Genomic DNA, 22,455 nt, shown 5'->3' on the forward strand with positions numbered 1-22,455 from the left:
AAAATTAGAGATACCAAGGGAATATGACATGCAAGGTGGGCATGATAAAGGACAGAAATGGTAAGGACCTAGAAGCAGAAGAGATCAAGAAGAGGTGGCAAGAATATACAAAAGAACTATACAGAAAGAGTCTTAATGACCCAGATAACCATGATGGTGTGGTCACTCACCTAGAGCCAGACTTCCTGAAGTGTGAAGTCAAGTGAGCCTTCCTTAGGAAGCATCACTGCAAACAAAGCTAGTGGAGGTGATGGAATTCCAGCTGAGCTATTTCAAATCCTAAAGGATGATGCTTTAGAGTGCTGCACTCAATATGCCAGCAAATTTGGAAAACTTGGCAGTGGCCACAGTACTTGAAAAGGTCAGTTTTCATTCCAATCCCAAAGAACATCAATGCCAAATAATTTCAAACTACTGAACAACTGTACTCATCTCACATGCTAGCAAGGTTACGCCAAAAACTCTTCAAGCTAGGCTTCAGCAGTACATGAACTGAGAAGTTCCAGATGTACAAGCTGAGTTTAGAAAAGACAGAGGAACTGGAGATCAAATGGCCAACATTTGTTGGATCATAGAGAATTCCAGAAAAACATCTGCTTCATTGACTATGCTAAAGCCTTTGACCATGTGAATCACAACAAACTGTGGAAAATTCCTAAAGAGATGGGAATACCAGACCACTTTACCTGCCTCCTGAGAAATGTATATGAGCCAAGAAGCAACAGTTAGAACTGGACATGAGACAATGGACTGGTTCAAAATTGGGTAAGGAGTACAACAAGTCTGTATGTTGTCACCCTGTTTATTCAATTTATATGCAGAGTACATCATTCAAAATGCCAAGTTGGGTGAATCACAAGCTGGAATCAAGATTGCCAGGAGAAATACCAACAACCTCAAATAGGCAGATGATACCACTCTAATGGCAGAAAGTGAAGATGAACTAAAGAGACTGTTGATGAGGGCAAAAAAAGAGTGAAAAAGAGGGCTTAAAGCTCATTATGAAAACTGAGATCATGACACCTGGCCCCATCACTTCATGGCAAATAGATGGAGAAAAAAATGGAAACAGTGACAGATTTTCTTTTCCTGGGCTCCCAAATCACTGTGGATGGTGACTGCAGCAGTGACATTAAAAGATGCTTGCTCTGCTCCTTGGAAGGAAAATGGTGACAAACCAAGACAGTGCATTAAAAAGCAGAGACATCAGTTAGCTGGCAAAGGTCCGTATAGTCAAACCTATGGTTTATTATGTTTTTTTTCAGTAGTCACGTATGGATGTGAGAGTTAAACAGTTAAGAAGGCTGAGTGCTGAAGAATTCCTGGTTTCCGATTGTGGTGCTGAAGACAGCTCTTGAGAGTTCCTTGGACTGCAAGGAGATCAAAACAATCAATCCCAAAAGAAATCATCCCTGAATGTTTCTTGGAAGGACTGATGCTGAAGCTGAAGCTCCTAGAGCTGACTCTTTGGAAAAGACCCTGATGCTGGGAAACACTGAAGACAAAAGGAGAAGAGGGAGGCAGAAGATGAGATGGTTGGATAGAGTCACCAAATCAATGGATATGAATTCGAGCACAGCTTTGCGTGCTGCGGTTCATGGGGTTACAAAGAATTGGATATGACTTACTAACTGAACAACAACAAGAAGAAAATGAACACCTCTAACATTATTCAGTTATCTTGCGGCTGCTGCTGCTGCTAAGTCACGTCAGTCGTGTCCGACTCTGCGACCCCATAAACGGCAGCCCACCAGCCTCCTCCGTCCCTGGGACTCTCCAGGCAAGAATATTGGAATGGGTTGCCATTTCCTTCTCCTGTCTTGTGGCACTAGCAAATAAAAGAATGTGCATTTCTTTTAACGTTTAGACTATCGAATTAATGCATTTTGCTGATAGCTTATTCCAAGCTAATAAGTATGCCTAGATCACGCCCATGTTCAATACACAAAGTCTTACTAGCTTAGATTTTATACAGCAGGTAAGGGATTAATTAGATGTTAATTAGATGTCATGTAAAGGTGGCATACTTCCTTGTTTTAATCTCTTTGGGAATTGACTATGGCATATAGTAGAAAGATTTTGGAAATAGAAGAGCTGTTTAGGTTGGAGTTGACATCTTAGACCCTGGGCAACTTAAGTTATTACCTAAGTTTTCAGAACTTCAGCCCTCATAGCTTTGTGTGCTAATTAAGGAAAATATGTGAGAACTTGGAGCAAGTAAAATGTCTTACCGACACTGTTATCATTATTGTAAATGTATGTGAAAGCTTCTTGTAAATAGTAAAACATCTTCCTACCATGGAAGATGGATAAGTAGATAACTCGTATTTTACATGTGGAAGGTTGGAGCATTTATCCATCTTGCAGAAATTAATGGTTTCAACATGAGCTCTTATATAGATGATACGATAATGCATACTTGGAATGTGTTCATTGATGGTAAAGTTTTCTGCCTTTAAAACACTATTTAAAATAAGTATCCAATAACCTAGGTTCATGGATAACTTGATAGAAGGTAAAATAGAGAAAGCACAGCAAGAGTGTCAGAGCATGTAGTGGGAGGTATAAAGGAGGAGATAATGCCAGGGTGGAAGGGATCAGGAAGAGCTTTTTGGAGGAAATAGGGACCTGAGTGAGAGAGAGAGAGATCTTGAATCAGATCTTGAGAGAAGACTCTGTCCTTACAAGGTGGAATAATGATATAAAAATAAGTATCAGAGACTGAGCAGTCTGCTTCTGGTGGTAACCAGTCCTCAGCTTGATGTGAGTCTTGTTGGAGGGTTTTGGATGTGCAGGCGGAAGCTGCCTTTTGAAAGCTTCTGGACATCTTGTTAATTTGGCCTTGCCTATTGTGTCATCACACCTTTCCAGTCCCTGTTTCCATTGATTCCTCTGAGAAGCCTTGCACTATGCACTCAAGCTAGATTGTGCCCTTCTTTGCTACTTCTGTGTGCAGAGCAGCCGTGGTTAAGTGGAGACTCTGCAGCCATTCTCCCTGAATCAAAATTATTGCTCTGTTCTTTACTAGCTTGAGCAACCTTGGGGACACCACTTAACCTCTCCGTGCCTCAGTTCCTTCATCTGTAAAATGGGAGTGATGATACCTACTTTGAGAGGCTGTTGTGACGATTAATGGCTTAATTTACATTAAGTTATAGGATGAGTTTCAGGCACGTAGTAAGTTTTGTCTGCAGTGATATTGTTTTTAGTAGCCTCTGTTGGGGGTTTTATCCATTGTCCTCTGATATGATTTATTTACATACCTCATGTCCCTACGGAGCTGTGCCCTTTTGAGAAAAAGACATATCTTGTTTTTATCTCTGTATACCCTTCATAGTCTACCTTCTGTACAGTAGTAGGAAGATGATAATTCTACGACACATATGTCTGCTCCTGTGAGTCTTACTAAAATCTAATCCCAGAGCAACCAGATTTCAAGAAAAACCGCCTTAGATCAGTGGACGGGCTGGTTGTACTTGTTCTAAGATAAATATAGCTAACATTGTGACAGTCATTCCATTGATACTTCTAAAGTAACAGGTAACTGCAGCTCTTAAGTGTATGTGTAAGGAGATGTAATTAAATATTTGCTAAGTGTTTTGTATTTCTCTAACGAGGTTGAAATATTTCTAATTAAGTGAAGCTTTAATGTTTTGTTAGCATCATCTGATCATGGGTGCTACAGGTTAACTCCTTGATACAAAAACATTGCTGGCTAATTAGAGCCTACTGTAATTTCTTCAAAGTTATAATGTGAATACATGTGAAGACACCCTATGCTTAACTTGCAGGTTAGATAAATAGAAAGGGCTGTGGTATGAGTGATGGTCATAGCATCTTTACTGTGTACAACTTTGACCCCTAGTAAATTATATTCCTCCCCCTTCACCTTGAATGTAGCCAGGATGGGATTTTTCCCTTGTTTGTCCTCAAGTTCTAATAGTTGCGAAGAAATAGGGAGAAGCAGACACTCTTGCCTACACTAGATTCTCTGCTTGTCATAGTTTAGACACTCGATCTTTCATTTTGTATTTAAGAGAAATGTAACTCCTATCATTACACAATTTGAGAGTTTGAAATTCAACAATAAACTGTAAGAACTGAATTAGGTTTTACATTCAAGGTCTATGTAATCGTATGTAAATCAATTTTATTTACAAGGACCAGTACTTCTGTTTTGTGCATCTGAATGTTGTTTAGAAACTTTAGACAATTAGGGAAGAATGTGTTCCATGGAGTGATGTCAGTGAAAGGTGTTCTTTTTAGTTCAGAATTGCACTCAGTAGGGGATGGAGTCAAGATTAAAAGTGTGATCTGGGTTCCTCATTTTTCAGATTGATCCATATGATTGCCAGAAAATATCATAAGATAATGTCATATTTTTTACCTCATTGTTACTTTGGTTTTTGGGAAATGAGAACAAATGAAAGGAAAATGAGGATCCCAGGCACTTGAAGTTGAAAATAAGTCGTTTTTTGAACTTCCCCTGTATTTTTGGAATTAATCTGAACTAGTTGCGAACCATCTTTTCCTGTACAGTCCTGTCTCATTACGCTTCAAAAAGGATCATTCACGCATTCTTGATTCTATCCAGCATTGAAATAGATGCCCATCCCTCATGCAGAAACACTGAATAATCAGGTAGTCTGTGTTACGGCTTGATTGCAGTGCATCAAGAGAGAATTTGAAACTGCAATCAACAGACTACTATATTGAGCACTTGCCAAGGTTATCTGAGGCCGACTAGCTGCCAGCTTCATTCCTGAAAACTAAACGTTTCCTCTCTTTTCTGAGACGCTCAGCATGGAAATAGCCAACGCTTTTAAAATGCTTTCGCTACGTGTCAGACGCGGTTCTGAGTGCTTCATCTGTATTAACTCACTTAGTCCTCACAGTGACCCTGGGAGATGGGTTCTGTTCCACTCAATAGATGAGGTCCAGAAGGGCTATGAAGGTGGCCCCCGGCCATGCCACACTGCCTGGTAGAGGTGGGAAGCCAGCCCACATCATCTGCCACTGGAGCCCATACTCTGGGTTGATGGTGGGCTCCTGTGTTCTTCTTCTGGATGGGAATCTGTGCAGTGTCCTCACTGAGATCTCAGTGAAAAGATGAGGCAGCTTGCCTTTCTCAGTTGAGAAGCAAGGCCACGGGAAGCAAAGAATGGTCCTGGAAGACATGTCCTGTTGTGAGGGTTTGTGTCAGGAGTTTCCTAGGACAGAACTTCCAGGTAGCTCCTTGAGTTTGCGGGGAGACGCGCAGGAACTTGTGATGAGGGGAGAGAAGGAAGGCTATCTGTTCCAAGATTTCTAAGCTTCCTGATGCACCCGTATTACCCACTACCCCTTCTCTGCTGTAGGAATTTCATCTATGACTTCGAGTCCCAGTGTCTCAGGAACACAACACATCAGACTCCTAGGATAATTTTTCAGCCTGCATACAGCTTTGATTTGTTGGGTGTGTGTGTCTTCTCAGAACATTTGGTACAGGTGTTAAGATTTCTTTACCCTTAGCCAGAGCTCTGTAATGTCAGGTAACTGCATATCTTTGCACGCATGGGTCCCTTCTGTCTGTCATGTGCATACTCAGTAGCTTCAGTTGTGTCCCACTGTTTGCAACCCTATGGACTCCTCTGTCCATGCATACCCTCTCCAGGGGATCTTCCTGACCCAGAGATTGAACCCGAGTCTCCTGTATCTCCTGCATTGTAAGGTGGATTCTTTTCTGCTGAGCCACTAGGGAAGCCCCTTTCTGTCCGAAAAATCACTTGACTCTCTCACCTTTTGAGCTGAGCTTGAAAGATAACAATTGATGACATTTATTAAGTTGCCTGGGGAGAAGAACATGGCAACCCACTCCTATATTCTTGCCTGGAGAATCCTGTGGACAGAGGAGCCTGGTGGGCTCCTGTCCACAGGGTTGCAGAGTTGGACACGACTGAAGTGACTTAGCAGCAGCAGCAAGTTGTCTAATGTGTACCAGGCACAGACCTCACTTCATGTTTATAACAACCTCTGAGATCCATATTGCCCCTTTGTTGCAAAGGTGAGAAAAGCAGGCCTTGTGAAGGATGGATGATTGCCTAAAGTCTCACAGCTAGCGCGGGAGGTCTAGTTCTGATGAAGCCTTTGTTTTCCTCATTGACTAACAATCCGCTAGGGAGGCTCTTTCCAGTTTTTTTCCTGAGAACCCAAAGCAGGACTGTTCTTAAGCTGGCAGACAGACTGTTCCATTCCATTAAATTCAGAACACTTCTTAGGTAGATGTGCAGCTGGCCACAAACCTTCTTGGGGAGAAGGGTTAGTTTGTGAGTAGTAACACCCTCTTTCCAGAGCATGATTTATTTTTTCAAACAAGATTTAAGAAAATCTCAGTCTCTCATGTTTATGTGTGTGTGTGTGTTAAAAGCCTCTCTGAGGCTCAAGGCCTATGGTCTTCAGAATTGGTGGTGGTGGGGGTGTTGGTAATTTCTGGGTTCACAGAGGGCATTAAGTGACCTTCGTGTTTGGAGACCTAGTCTTCTGTGGGCCCTTACTGTGATCGGTAAGTGGGCTTGAGGTTTCTGAGTGGTGAGTTTTTACAGTTAAGTTCTGGTGTCAGGCCTAGACACCAGGCCACAGTTCTCTTAAAGAAAAAAAAAAAAATTCTAATACTAGTTACAGTGGTAAGGAGGACTTTACTCAGGACTTGCTATAGATATCAAGAGTGTTACAGTAGCGGAAAGGGTTCAGGTTCAGCTCTGAATGTAACAGGAGCAAATGAGGATTTATGCAGCCAAGGAACCCTCTGGGTGGTGGGCCCTGTCAGTGGATGGAAAATCACTAAGAGAAGATGTAAAGGGTGGGAGAGTTCTTGGTGGAGGCAGGTCGAGGACTTTAGTATCACAGGTGGGGTGAGGAACTTGGTCAGATATCCAGTCAGGAATCTGTCTACGCTGACTTGGCAGAATCTGTACTAAAACTAGGATAGGGAGGCACAGTGAGGCTAGGGAGCCTAGGTAGAGGCCTGGACTAGAAGGAGGCTCCGAGGAGCCTGACTGAAGACTGGTCAGGGAGAGGGTCTTCGTCAGGTGTGACTGCTTGAGTTCAGCGGTAAGCATTCAAGGTGGCAGATATGAACCCCAGGAGATAACATTAAATGAAGTGTAGAGTGATGGCCGTTTCCACTGTGAAGTCTTGTTTTGAAATCAAAATAAAACTTCACCAAATTACCTCAACACATATGAGATGCCTTTGTATAGAAAATTGACTTTGTGACTAATATGGATCTATGTTCCTCTTAAGTTTCTAGCAGGCAAAAATCACACATATGTGATGTGTTCCCATCTGTTCACCTTTCTGTATCTCATATCATTTGATGTATAATAGCTGTGTTCAATGGGCTTCCCTGGTGGCTCAACTGTAAAGAATCTGCCTGCAGTGCAGGAGACGTGGGTTGGATCCCTGGGTCAAGAAGATTCCCTGGAGAAAGAAATGGCAACTCACTCCATTATTCTTGCCTGGGAAATTCCATGGACAGAGGAGCCTGGTGGGCTACAGTCCATGGGGTCACAAAGAGTCAGACATGACTTAGCAACTAAACCGCTACCACCAGAGTGACTTCTAGAAAAATGAGTTTTCCTACTGGCGCAGACTTCTGTGAAGGATTAGCATGGATGATCACAGCAGCCCTGAAAGGAGGGACCTTTCAAGCCGCCCTGATGCTGTACCGTCAGATTGATTTTTAATTTTAGTGAACAAACATAAATAGTGCTTATTGTTAGACTCTGTTCTAAACGCTTTGCAAGTGTTATGTTAATTAATCCTCAAAAGAACCCTATAAAGTGGTTATGCCACTGTTGTTCACTCTTTATAGATGAGGAAACAGAGGCCCAGAGGAGTTTAAAAAATTTGCCCAAGGTCACATAATGAGTAAATGGCAGGACTTGGATTTCAACCCAGGCTGCCTGGCTCCAGCGTCTGCATTCTTAGTCTCTGTTAGGGTGCATCCTAGGCTTTTGCCTCCCAGGGATTTACTTCTCATTATTCTGGGCTTTTCTTTATTCTCTCGATGAATAAAGCATTCTTCTTCTTCTGGATTTAGTTACTCTCTGGACTTTGTTCAGACTGAAGTCAGGACTGAGGAGTATGTTTAACATGAGGTCTCCTATAAATCACAAGGTTATTTGTAAACAACTTTTCAGATGTACTTTCAGCTTATAAGGAGAATGTGTTTATTGGTAAAAGCACATTCCCTATGTCCTCCACAGTCTGTGTAGGATAACATCAGTGACACTTTCTAATCAAAGATTCAATGCTTCCTCCCCACCAGTAGTAACCCCAGTAGAATTCTTTCCTTCTTCTTCTTCTTTTTTTTTTTTAAACAAAAATGGTCCATTTGTAGTGAATGGTAATTCTTCGATAAAAACTTTGGGAGATTGACTTCCAGATAATGCACAACTAGCACCAAAACTTTTTTGAAGTGGGCAGATCTCCTTTGGAAGCAGAACAGATCTAATCCCTAAAGCATTTCTTTTGTAGTCTCTTTAAATTTTGTTTAAATTTGTCGAGCTGGTATTGCAAAAGATTCTGGTTAATATAGCATTAGCACCAAAATTATATAAATACATGTGGAAAATCTTGAGTATTTCATGGTATCTTCACCTTAGGATTTTTAAAAAACTGAAGTTTTTAAACTTTTAATTACAGATCTGTCTATGGCAGTACAGAAATTTTCCCAGTCGCTGCAGGATTTCCAGTTTGAATGTATCGGTGATGCTGAAACAGATGATGAAATTAGTATCGGTAAGTACTGCTGTTTTTCAATATCCTAAGTAATAATTTTAAAAGTCTTACTTCAGATAATAACTTCATTGAAATCAAACAGAAAACATACACCCAAATACTGCTGCTGCTGCTAAGTCGCTTCAGTTGTGTCCGACTCTGTGCGACCCCATAGACAGCAGCCCTTCCTTCTCCAATGCATGAAAGTGAAAAGTGAAAGGGAAGTCACTCAGTAAGTGTCTGACTCTTCATAACCCCATGGACTGCAGCCTACCAGGCTCCTCCGTCCGTGGGATTTTCCAGGCAAGAGTACTGGAGTGGGTTGCCATTGCCTTCTCCGACCAATTACTAAGTATGTCAAATATTCTGACTTTGATAAAAGTGTAAGGGTGATTTTTGGTTGCTGTGGAAGAGTGTTATAAATTGTTTTAAAACTGAGGTCTGTGGTTTTTTCCATAAGGAAATTAATCATTGTATAATTCAGCTCAGCCCTTAGAGAAGATACAGATAACATCCTTTTTTCTTGCCTAAAAGTGAATCATTCAGGGAATTCCTGGGCAGTCCAGTGGTTAAGACTCTTCATTCTCATTGCCCAGGGCCTGGTTCAATATCTGGTCTAGGAACTAAGATCCCACAGCAGCGGGTTGTAGCAAAAAAAAAAAAAGGAAAACAAAAGTGAATCATTCATTCAAACAAATACATATTGGTTATCTATTATTAAATATACAAGGTATTAGTTTAAGAATTATCTCACTTTTTAAAATCTTACTACTGATTTCTCTTTTAACTTCAGTATTTCTTTATAAAGAAAACAGTATTAGTCATGATGTGTTAACCAGTATTAGTATAGAACAGAGAACATTACTGAGATCAGGAGACTTGAGACTTAGTCTGGTTTTCCCTCATATTTAGCAGTACAGCCCTGGAGAAAGCATGCCCCTTCCTGAATCGGGTGGTTTCATTTCCCGTTAGTGAAAAGGTTGGGTTTCGTGATCTCAAGTTTTATCTGTAGCTGAGTTTTTACTGGTTGAAGGTCTGGTTCATGTAGCATTCTTTCCCCCACATTTTAATAATCCCTGCTTGTCAGCTTGTAGATATGGGGTCAATCTGTAGGTTGGGTTAGAGTCAGGCAGTCAGCTGTGCCCAGTGGCTTCAATCGTGGCGGTCTCTTTGTGACCCCATGCACTGCAGCCCACCAGGATCCTCTGTCTATGGGATTTTCAAGGCAGTCAGGAGACTGTATAAAATATGTGTATACATTTTAGAGAATAATATATCAATTTACTCACATTCCAGATAAAAATAGAATATTGTAAGGATTTACAATAGACTCCTGAACTGTAATATGTATATGATACACCTGGTTATATCATTAAATGCCGACTGTAATTCAGAAGATCTCAGGTGGGGTGTGGTTTCTGCATTTCTGACACACTTGAAGGCTGGTCCACGGACCTCTCTTTGAGTAGCAGGACTTTGGAATCCCTGACACGCTTCCCCACAATCATATTTCTCTCCTTCTTCTGAATTTTCTTTTTCTTTTATAGTTTTGTCAGGTATATACATATTTCTCAATATTTTTATTGTTTTTGAAAACCTAAAGTATCAAGTCCAAACCCCGCTGTGAAAGGAAAGGGCTCTCAAGAAGAAAAGCCGGAAGAGTTTCTGATTCCTCGGGCGGCTTTAGCTTGTGACAGTCACAAAGGCCCCTTCTGGAGAAGTCACCTGCCCGTCCGCAGACACGCAGCTCCTGCTGTGTGGTTCACGTCGTATGGACCCTGTGTGGCCAGGCCAGGCTCTTGCAGAGGCCCCTGCCAGGCAGTTGATGCTTTGCCCACCCCTTTGGGAACATTTGGTACTCGGGGTGTGGAGGTGGCTGGTGTTAGGATCGCCAGGGGCTCCCTCCGCCCTCAGGTTTGTGGAGGAGGGTGGCTAAGCCTGACTTTGGGGAGGTGTAGGTAGGGAGCCTCCCAGAAGGAGGAGAGGGCTGCCAGGTGGACCCCTGGCCATGTGACTTCCTATTCACAGGCGAGTGGGGCAGGATGCATCAGGGGTCACATGACACCCACAGCCGGAACGATGGCGTCATCCTGTGTGCCACTTCGTGACGTCTCTATCATAAGTGTCTAGCCCCCAACATAGGTTTTGTAACACATACCTCAGAGACAAAAGCTTAGACTGTATTACTAAAATGTTAATATAGTAGCATTGTTATTTAGAAAAAAGAACACCCACATACTCATATAATGGCAGTTATTTCCACTTAGTAATGAGACTGTAAAAAGCAGAGACATTATTTTGCCAACAAAGGTCCATCTAGTCAAAGCTATGGTTTTTCCAGTGGTCATGTATGGATGTGAGAGTTGGATCATAAAGAAAGCTGAGCACCGAAGAAATGATGCATTTGAACTGTGGTGTTGGAGAAGACTGTTGAGAGTCCCTTAGACTACAAGGAGATCCAACCAGTCCATCCTAAAGGAAATCAGTCCTGAATATTCATTGGAAGGACTGATGCTGAAGCTGAAACTACAATACTCTGGCCACCTGATGTGAGGAACTGACTCATTGAAGACCCTGATGCTGGGAAAGATTGAAGGCGGGAGCAGAAGGGGACGACAGAGGATGAGATGGTTGGATGGCATCACCGACTCAATGGACATGAGTTTGAGTGAGCTCCAGGATTTGGTGATAGACAGGGAGGCCTGGCATGCAGCAGTCCTTGGGGTTGCAAAGAGCTGGACATAACTGAGCGACTGAACTGAACTGAATTGAATGAGACTGTAAAGTGCAAGAAGACAGAGGCCAGATCTTTTCCTTTGTTTTCTTTTTTCCTTTCAGTCATTTCACTTTAGCACCTGATCCAGGGTCTTGGTTAACTCTTGGTAAACTCTTGGTTAAATTGTTGAATAAATGACATAATTTTGCCTATAAATGTTATTTTTTTCATTTATGTGTATCTTTTTCTAATATACTCATATATAGTTATACTGCATATAGCTATATATTATATACAATGTATTTCTTCTTTATAAAGAGATTTATAGCAAATACTTCTGGATTTTTTGTAGGTATTATACTTTTTCATTTTATGATTTTAAAATATTACATAGGTTTTTATACATGAATTTATGAAATACTCTGGTACACTCAGGTTGCTTCTAGTTGGTCTTTTACTTTTTAACAGTACAATAAATACTGCTGCTGCTGCTAAGTCATTTCTTCATAATTCCCATTAAGTTTCTTACTTAAAAAACTTTTTTGAAGCCATACAGTGTAACAGCAGAGGTAGGGGACTTTAATCACTACGCTTTTCAACCTTGCAGGTGGGTCGATAGTAGGCAGTTTTCCCTGGTCATGGTGAACTTGATATCTCAACTGTGCTCTGTCTGTTTCCACTTTGACTGAATGGATGTTATTATTTTGGCTCTTGCAGTTTAGATTGGAAAGGTGTGAATTGATCACTATGTGAAGGCTTATGATTGTTGTTCAGCCACTAAGTCGTGTTCGACTGTTTGTGACCCCATTGACTGTAGTCTGTGAGGCTCCTCTGTCCATGGAATTTTTTAGGAGAGAAGACTGGAGTAGGTTGCCATGCCCTCCTCCAGGGATCTTCCTGGTATCGAACTTGCAACTCCTGCATTGGCATAAGGATTCTTTACCACTGAACCACCAGGGAAGTGAAGACTGTGATAGGCAAAGAATATTAAGTTCCAATGCTTTCAGGGCTTTTTGGAATTAGATCCGAGCTGGACAAATGGAAGGTGAATACTATATAGGGGAAAGATATTATTGCTCACTACTTTTAAATTAAGAGACTTATTTAGCTCCTACTGGGAATCCGATTTAAACACCAGTGCTTTGATAGGAAAACTTAACTTAGAGCACAGAGATTTCTAAGCAAAAATTATCTCCGAAACTATTGTAAAAATATAGATATATTCCCATATCCTCACCATTCGGCACTTTTTATCCTTTTACTGCACCACCAAATGCACTGTAAATAGTTAAATATAACTAGTATATAACAGAAAGTAAAAGACTGTGAGGCTAACACAGCTGTGTACCAAGGACAGTGATCTAGGAATGTATCCCTGAGGATAATGGGTAAGGCTGGTGTGGATGGAGTGGAAGAACTATCCTTACCTTCGTCAGCTCCAGTTCCACATGGAAAGATGCAAAATTTCGGCTGCCTTTAAAACAGCTTGTTGAAGCCCTAGTTTCAGGTTCTTCTTTATTCTTCTGACTTAATGAAAGAGGCGTGAAGAGGGGACAGCTGTGAAGGTTCGCGATGAGTAATAGTCACAATATCGTCAGCCAGAGCAGCCTTGAGACTTACAATGATCACTTACAATCACGGCAAACAGTGACTTACAAAAAAGCTCCTCTTTTATAAGCAAGCAATGTCTCTGAAAAATCGCTTATAAAGACATTTGTGGACTTTTCTGTGTACAAGTTATGGTGGTGAGAGTGGGTGGAAGATGAGTAAGATGTCTGCTTTCAGTGTGCTTATAGTAGAATAAAGTGAAAAACAGATTTTGAGCAAAGTAAGGAAAGGAGAGTGCTGTTATTGTATCAGGGTCACAAGTGAACCTGTGTAAGCTGTTCCGGGAGTTCGTGAGACCCGTGGGCCTGTGTCTGTCCCGTAAATCAGACCCACTCTTCAGCGGTCCCCATCTGTTCCCACCCTTCTGGCTTTTTGCTTGCAGGTTTGTTTGTTTTCTTGGTGCCAGTGAGACAGTGCTGGCTCGGAAGGAAGCAAAATGGGATTAGTCGTCTGGGACCCAGTGGGGAATTCCTGTGGCTCACAGAACAGGTCAGTTGTTTCCAGAACTGAAGTCCTAAGCAGCACAGCACCCTGCACTCTACCTGGAACACCGCCTTCTCATCCTAGAGCAGCAAGAAACAAGTCCTCCTCCCCCTGAGGATGGTTGAGCTGCCTCTGAGCATTTGATTGCTTCCTTTTATCTGCCCACCACGGCGCTGGCCCAACGGGAGGCCATCCAGCTTAACTTCCGGCAGCTGTTCTAATTGTCCACTTTTTATGCTGCTTTGTTTTTCTGGACTGAGGAAAGACGCTGAGTTAGCAGTAAGTTAGGACTTGATTAGCTGGACACTTGGGGCTTAGAAACTGATGATGGAAGAGAGAAGAGCGATCACAAACTGGCGTAACAGTCAGTGCTCCTCAAATAACATATTTATATGGTTAGCTGTTGTGTAGTCTCTCTTTGTGACCCCAGGCTCCTCTATCCATGGGATTTCCCAGGCAAGAATACCATTTGCCATTTCCTTCTCCAGGGTATTTTCCTGGACCAGGATTTGAACCTGTGTGTCCTGCATTGGCAAGCAGATTCTTTACCACTGGGGCAGACTGGATACAAAATGTATCTATTGCATAACCATAATTATACAGAAGATAATACCTGCTGCATTAACCCTGGTACATACCTGGAAACTGATGATGTTATGTGTCCATCCCTAAAACCTTACTACTAGTAGTTAATAAAATACTCTCTACAGAACATAAAAACATTATTCTTTTGAAAACTCTATAGTGGTTCATTCAAGCAAGTAGAAGCTCAAAGATATTACTGTGAATCTGTCTGAGGTGGTGGTTTTTACTTGGTTAATTTAGCACTTTAGAGTATGGGATAATAATGGTCTGTAAATCTTAGTATATCACTTCAGAATTTATGTCCATACCAAGTTTGGGGCTTGCAAGTGACTATATATTTTTTCCTGCCTACTCAGTGCCTATAGTTTGAAAACACTTTTAACCAAGTCTTAAAAGAAGTCTAGATTAAAAACAAAATCAAATAAAAATCAAATATTGTTAGTCATGCTGAACCAGTGCCAGTAAAAATATTAGTCATTAATATGAAGCAAAGCTCATTCATTCTATGTAATCTTGGAAACTATTGGAAAGTCCAGTTGTGGTTTGTTATAAACAGCTTGGTTAATGATGTTCTGTGATGGCCTATTGCAGTGCTCAGGAAAGTCCTGGCCCATCCATATGACCTTTGCACTCAAGAGATTAAACATTTACCAAGAAGGAGAGGCAGTTTGCTAGTAAATATTTTAGGTGGGGACTTACTCCTTTAGACACACCTAAAGAGAAAATTCCTGTGGTAGAGACAGACAGGCAACATCCAACCTCTTGTCAACTAAGGTTATTGCTCTTAACTCAGAGTGGAGAAATGAGGCCATCAAGTAGGTGATTCAGATCAAAATATATTTCATAATAATTGTCCAGATAGGTCTGACATAACTCATGTGTCTGTGTTCAGGTCTCTGTTTTGAATGCAGATATGCAGACATAGCCATAACAGTGGTGAGTGCTTAATAGTTCTTAGAATGAAGAGCATAATATATTTTTTAAAAGCCCTTTTACATGAAAGTCTACATGTGAATCATATGTGTACATACTGACAGTTGGTAACTTGAACTCTTAAGTTTTCTATACTGAATTGGCTGGAGTGTGCCTTATATTTTGAATTCTTTTCTCCTGAAAGTTAAGATTATAGGAGACGAATTTAAAATACTGACCTTTTATGTCACAGGGACTTTATTGTATCTTCCTGAGCAAACAGTGTTTTACCCAGGTGCAAATATTTGTTGTTAGATTACTTTTCTGAAGCTAAGTGTGCACCAGTATAACACAGTGATTAAGTGAAATTGCCCAAGAATACGAACAGAAGCCTGAAACTGATCATGAATGCCTTCTCAGAGGGTGTGAAGTAGAAGACATTTTTCAGGGAAGTATTTGAAAATTTTCATTTTCCTTGTTAGAGGAATTGTGCTTAGTTGCTCAGTCGTGTTAGACTTTTTGCAACTCCATAGATTGTAGCCTGCCAGGTTCCTCTGTCCATGGAATTCTTCAGGCAAGAATCCTGGAGTGAGTAGCCATTCCCTTTTCCAGGGGATCTTCCAGACCCAGGGATTGAACACAGGTCTCCTGCATTGCAGGCTGGGGGCAAATGCATAAATCTTTATCAAATACATCCATTGCCTTTGAGAATGCATCTGTTAGGTCTCATGGAAAGTCAGTGTTTCATCAAATTTTCCAAGTGATAAACAAGAATATGGTCTAGTGTGGGTGGTATGCAAACAGTTTTCTTTGTGTGTTTTGAGAGGATTCCTTTATAGAATAGAAACACTTTGAGAAATAGTAATCTATATTTCAGGTTAAAAAGGATCAATATATTTATAAATCTCAGGAAATTCACTTAAACAATAAAACATAAATCATAAATGATTTTAGCTAAGAAAAAAACACCTATTTTCTTCAAGTTAAACTAACAAAATTCAGTTATTAAGCTACAAAATTGAAAATGCTTCTGTAAAGATTTTCCTAAGGATTCAGTTATGAGCTACAAATCCTCATCCATAGAGATCACTATTATCTGATGATGGCAGGATGCATAAGGTAGAGCATGGCCTGAAACTCTTCTTGGGCCTCTCTTAGGAAAAAGTTAGCAAACCAGAGACAATGCCATTACCAACCACAAGTGAACTCTTAAAAAAAACAACAAAACCCTGCGATTTTATTAAATTCTAGGAAACAAATTACCTTCTCATTTGCTGAGTCAAAAGAAAATCCATCAGTTATTACAGACCTTCATTACAACCCACTTAAATGTGGTTATATAAATCAGGAAGTCCTCTATTAAAGTGGAACATTTCCAAATGCCTAAATTGTTTATATAAATAACATTTTCTTTTGAACTCTGTGGAGAAAGCATATTTGACTTTTTATGGCTCTCAGTTGGACAATTGAATTATTGTTTTCCATTTTCTTTTACCACCCTTATTTTTGCACCCACACAGAAACCACCCACAATTAAGGATTGAAACAGCTGGGAAAGTTGCACATTTCAGGTGGAGTTCCTGTCTTTAAAAAAACATGCCATTTTAGAGAGATGTTTTCATCATATTATCTCTATATTTTAAAGAACTTTATTTGATTTAATTTGAAATTCAAAGGCTTAGATTGTTTTTCCAGAATCTGAAATAAAAAAGAGAAACTTTTCATGTTAAAAGGCACATCTGAAAGAAAAAAATTTTTCTTTTAATTTACTGATGTACATTAGAACCCCTTTCTGTCTTCTGTGATTTGTTTTACTAAACAAAAAGTGGTTGGCTTTTTCACAGAAAACGCAGGTCTCTTATCTTCTCCAGCAAATTATATGCTCTTTGAGGTCAGAAAGTTTTCTCACATTTAGATTCCTGCAAAATTCTTTAGCACCTTGTTTGTAGCAGAAGCTTACTAAATATTTATTGCGTAAAAATCCACTTGGAAAATCTAGTAAGCGTTTATAGAAACAAATCACTTTAAGGTACATAAATAAAATTTTAGGATCATATGTTAAAAAATAAAATATGTACATATTTGCTTATATCTAGATGATTCTTTTCAACATGGTAATAAACTAAATTTTGAGAGAGAAAATAGTTTATATAGCCATCCCTCAAAGGGTTGGTTTCAGGAGCTTTCATGGATACCAAAATTCTTAGATGCTCAAGCCCCTTATGTAAAGTGGTATCGTGTTTGCATGTAACTTACATAGTCCTCTTGTGTATATACTTTGTTATCTCTAGTTTAGTTATAATACCTGGCACAATATAAACACTACGCAAGTAGTTGTAATTTTGATGTAAGTGCTATGTAGATAGGTGCCAGCAAGTGGTAAATTCAAGTTTTGCTTATTGAAAAATTTTGGAATTTTTTATATCCTCAAATATTTTCAGTTCACAGTTGGTTGAATCTGACTGAGGGTGCTCAACCTGTGGATACAGAGAGTCAACTGTTTATTCACAAATATAGCACAGACATATATGCAGCTTTTGCATATAATTGAGAATGATTTGAAACAAATATCTTAATATTTGTAAATATCGGGACCAGAGCTAAATGTTTTAATGTTCTTTAGTTTATTCAATGTTTGCTGACTACCTATTAGGTGAGCAGCTCTGTGCCCATCTCCAGTGACCTGGTGGAGAAAGAGTAGTCAGAGCTTTTGCCCTCATGGAGTGTATAGACTAAGGGATAAACTGGGAGCAGTATCTTTTCTTTAGAGGACGACATGACTTTAAAAAGGCTTATTTCAGGGTGATTACAGGTTTGCTGATTACTTTCCTTATGTAGGGGGCTTCCTAGGTGGTGCAGTGGTAAGGAATCCACCTGCCAATGCAGGAGACACAAGAGATGTGTGGAGGAGGAAGTGGCACCCTATTCCAATATTCTTACCTGGAAAATTCCCTAGACAGAGCAACCTGGTGGGCTACTGTCCATGGGACTGCAAAAAGTTGTACGTGACTTAGTATGCACACACAAAAGCTTCTTTATATGGAGCAAAGGGAATCTTTAGAAATTGGTAAGTAACTTGTGCTGAGCAAGCCAGGGTGATTGGTTCACCTAGGCCTTATATTTTGGGAGAGCCAGCCTGGAAACTTAAGTTTTGGCTTGCTGATGTGGAGTTTTGCACAGTTAGCACAGTTCAGTCGCTCAGTCATGTCCAGCTCTTTGGGACACCATGGACTGCAGGACAACAGGATTCCCTGTCCATCACCAACTCCCGAAAGATAGAAAGATAGAAGTGAGGTCGCTCAGTCATGTCTGGCTCTTTGCACCCTGTGGACTGTAGCCTACCAGGTTCTTCTGTCCATGGGATTTTCCAGGCAAGAATACTGGAGTGGGTTGCCATTTCCTTCAACAGAAGCTTGCTCAAACTCATGTCTGTCGAGTCGGTGATGCCATCCAACCATCTCATCCTTTGTTGTCCCCTTCTCCTCCTGCCTTCAATCTTTCCCAGCATCAGGGTCTTCTCCAAGGAGTCAGTTCTTCACATCAGGTGGCCAAAGTATTGGAGTTTCAGTATCAGCCTCAGTCCTTCCAATGAATATTCAGGATTGATTTCCTTTAGGATTGACTGGTTTGATCTCCTTGTAGTCCAAGGGACTGTCAAGAGTCTTTTCCAACAGCACAGCTCAAAAGCATCAATTCTTTCGCGCTCAACTTTATAGTCCAACTCTCACATCCATACATGACCACTGGAAAAACCATAGCTTTGACTAGACAGACGTTTGTTGGCAAAATGATGTCTATGCTTTTTAATATGCTGTCTAGGTGACATAACTTTTCTTCTAAGGAGCACGTGTCTTTTAATTTCATGCCTGCAGTCACCATCTGCAGTGATTTTGGAACCCAAAAAATGTCTCACTGTTTCCATTGTTTCTCCATCTCTTTACTATTGAGTAATGGGACCGGATACCGTATCTTAGTTTTCTGAATGTTGAGTTGTAAGTGAACTTTTTCTCTCTGCTGTTTCGCTTTCATCTAGAGGCTCTTTAGTTCCTCTTCACTTTCTGCCATGAGGGTGGTATCATCTGTATATCTGGGGTTATTGATATTTCTCCCAGCAATCATGATTCCAGCTTGTGCTTCATCCAGCCTGGTATTTTGCATGATGTACTCTGGCATAGAAGTTAAATAAGCAGGATGACAATATACAGCCTTCAAGTACTGCTTTCCAAATTTGGGACCAGTGTGTTGTTCCAGGTCTGGTTCTAACTGTTGCTTCTTGACCTGCTACAGATTTCTCGGGAGGTGGGTTAAGGTGGACTGGTTTTCCCATCTCGTGAAGAATTTTTCACAGTTTGCTGTGATCTACATAGGAAATGGCTTTGGTATAGTCAATAAAGTAGAAATAGATGTTTTTCTGGAAATCTGTTGGGTTTTCCATGATCCAGCAGATGTTGGCAATTTGATCTCTGGTTCCTCTGCCTTTTCTAAATCCAGCTTAAACATTTGGAAGTTCACGGTTCATGTACTGTTGAAGCCCGGCTTGGAGAATTTTGAGCATGATTTGGCTAGCACATCAGATGAGTGAAATTGTGCAGTAGTTTGAACATTCTTTGGCATTGCTTTTCTTTGGGACTGGAATGAAAACTGACTTTTTCCAGTCCTGTGGCCACTGCTGAGTTTTCCAAATTTGTTGGCATATTGAGTACAGCACTTTCACAGCATCATCTTTTAGGATTTTAAATAGCTCAGTTGGAATTTTCATCTCCACTGGCTTTGTTCGTAGTGATGCTTCCTAAGGGCCACTTGACTTCGCACTCCAAGATGTCTGGTTCTAGGTGCGTGATCACACCATCCTGGTTATCTGGGTCATTAAGACCTTTTCTGTATAGTTCTTCTGTGTATTCTTGCAACCTATTAATATCTTCTGCTTCTATTAGGTCCTTACTGTTTCTGTCCTTTGTTATCCTCATCTTTGCATGAAATGTTCCCTTGGTATCTCCAATTTTCTTAAAGAGATCTCTAGTCTTTTCCATTCTGTTGTTTGCATTGATCACTATTTCTTTGTGTTGACCACTGAGGAAGGCTTCCTTATCCCTCCTTGCTATTCTTTGGAACTCTGCATTCAAATGGTTATCTCTTTCCTTTTCTCCTTTGCCTTTTGCCTCTCTTCTTTTCTCAGCTATTTGTAAGGCCTCCTCAGACAACTATTTTGCCTTTTGCATTTTTTTCCCCTTGGGGATGGTCTTGATTGCTGCCTCCTATACAGTGTCACAAACCTCTGTCCATAGTTCTTAAGGCACTCTGTCTATCAGATCTAATCCCTTGAATCTATTTGTCACTTCCACTATATAATTGTAAGGGATTTGATTTAGGTCAAAGTGGTTTTCCCTACTTTTTCCAATTTAAGTCTGATTTTGGCAATAAGGAATTCATGATCTGAGCCACAGTAAGCTCCCGGTCTTCTTGTTGCTGACTGTATAGAGCTTGTCCATCTTTGGCTGCAAAGAATATAATCAATCTGATTTTGGTGTTGACCATCTGGTGATGTCCATGTGTAGCATCTTCTCTTGTGTTGTTGGAAGAGGATGTTTGCTATGACCAGTGTGTTCTCTTGGCAAATCTGTTAGTCTTTGCCCTGCTTCCTTTTGTACTCCAAGGCCAAATTTGCCTGTTACTCCAGGTATCTCTTGACTTCCTATTTTTGTGTTCCAGTCCCCTATAATGAAAAGGATATCTTTTTTGGGTGTTAGTTCTAAAAGGTCTTGTAGGTCTTCATAGAACTGTTCAACTTCAGCTTCTTCAGCATTACTGGTTGGGGCATAGACTTGGATTACCATGACATTGAATGGTTTATCTTGGAAACAAACAGAGGTCATTCCTTTGTTTTTGAGATTATACTCAAATATTGCATTTTAGACTTTTTGTTGACTATGATGGCTACTCCATTTCTTCTAAGGGATTCTTGCCTACATGGTCATCTGAGTTAAATTTGTCCATTCCAGTCCATTTTAGTTCACTGACTCCTAAAATGTCAATGTTCACTCTTGCCATCTCCTATTTGACCACTTCCAATTTACCTTGAATCATGGACCTAACATTCCAGGTTCCTATGCAATATTGTTCTTTTCAGTATAGGACTTTACTTCCATCACCAGTCACATCCACCCATGGGCTTGTTTTTGCTTTGGCTTTGTGGAGTTTTGCCCAGGTGACCCCATTTTCAGCCTTAGCTGATTATTTTAACCAGCCAAAGAACCAGAGATTAGAGTATGAAACTTGATTTTGTAGCTTTCTTCCATTCTTTTTGACCTGTTCATGCTTCTATTTCCTATTGATGAAACTTATTTATTCCCTAGATATTCAAGTACTAACCACATCTAAGTTACCGTCTGTGGTTTAAGTACTTTGTATTTGTTGTCATTGGATGCATGTGTGCATGCTGAGTTGCTTAAATTGAGTCTGACTGTGTGTCGCCCTCTGTGCTGTAGTCTGCTAGGCTCCTCTGTCCATAGGATTTTCATGGTGAGAGTATTGGAGTGGGTTGCCATTTCCTTCTCCAGGGGATCTTCCCAACCCAGGGATCAAACTCATGTCTTTTAAGTCACATGCTTTGGTGAGTCATCTGGGAAACCCTTTCCTTGGGTGACCAACATTAAATAACAGTTACAGTTCAGTCACTATTGTGTCGAATGCTATAAATGCAAACTACATTATGCTAAGAGAACATATTTAAGATAGACGAGGGCTGAAAGTGAAAGAGGAGAGTGAAAAAGCTGCCTTGAAACTCAACATTCAAAAACTAAGATTATGACATCAGTGCCATCACTTCATGGTGAATAGATGGGGAAACAGTGGAATCAGTGAGAGACTTTATTTTCTTGGGCTCCAAAATCACTGCAGATGGTGACTGCAGCCATGAAGTTAAAAGACGCTTGCTACTTGGAAGAAAAGTTATGACCAACCTAGATAGTATATTCAAAAGCAGAGACATTACTTTGCCGACTAAGGTCCATCTAGTCAAGGCTATGGTTTTTCCAGTAGTCATGTATGGATGTGAGAGTTGGACTATAAAGAAAGCTGAGTGCCGAAGAATTGATACTTTTGAACTGTGGTGTTGGAGGAGACTTTTGAAAGTCCCTTGGAGTGCAAGGAGATCAAACCAGTCAATCCTAAAGGAAATCAGTCCTGAATATTCATTGGAAGGACTGATCTGATGCTCCAATACTTTGGCCACTTGATGCGAAGAACCGACTCCTTGGAAAAGACCCTGATGCTGAGAAAGATTGAAGGCTGGTGGAGAAGGGGACGACAGAGGATGAGATGGTTGTATGGCATTACTGACTTGATGGACTTGAGTTTGAGCAAGCTCTGAGAGTTGGTGATGGACAGGGAGG

General features: G+C 40.6%; 1 protein-coding gene across 1 annotated transcript in view; it reads left to right on the forward strand.

The window, feature by feature from the left end:
* Window positions 1-22,455, forward strand: part of ARHGAP42 (Rho GTPase activating protein 42) — a 331,634-nt gene that overhangs the window by 73,468 nt on the left and 235,711 nt on the right. Inside the window, exon 2 of the mRNA XM_013969404.2 lies at window positions 8,686-8,781. Within this exon, the coding sequence (XP_013824858.1) occupies window positions 8,686-8,781 (96 nt within the window). The remainder of the gene's footprint in view (window positions 1-8,685; window positions 8,782-22,455) is intronic.

This window comes from Capra hircus, chromosome 15, assembly GCF_001704415.2.
Source record: "Capra hircus breed San Clemente chromosome 15, ASM170441v1, whole genome shotgun sequence".
Lineage (NCBI taxonomy): Eukaryota > Metazoa > Chordata > Mammalia > Artiodactyla > Bovidae > Capra > Capra hircus.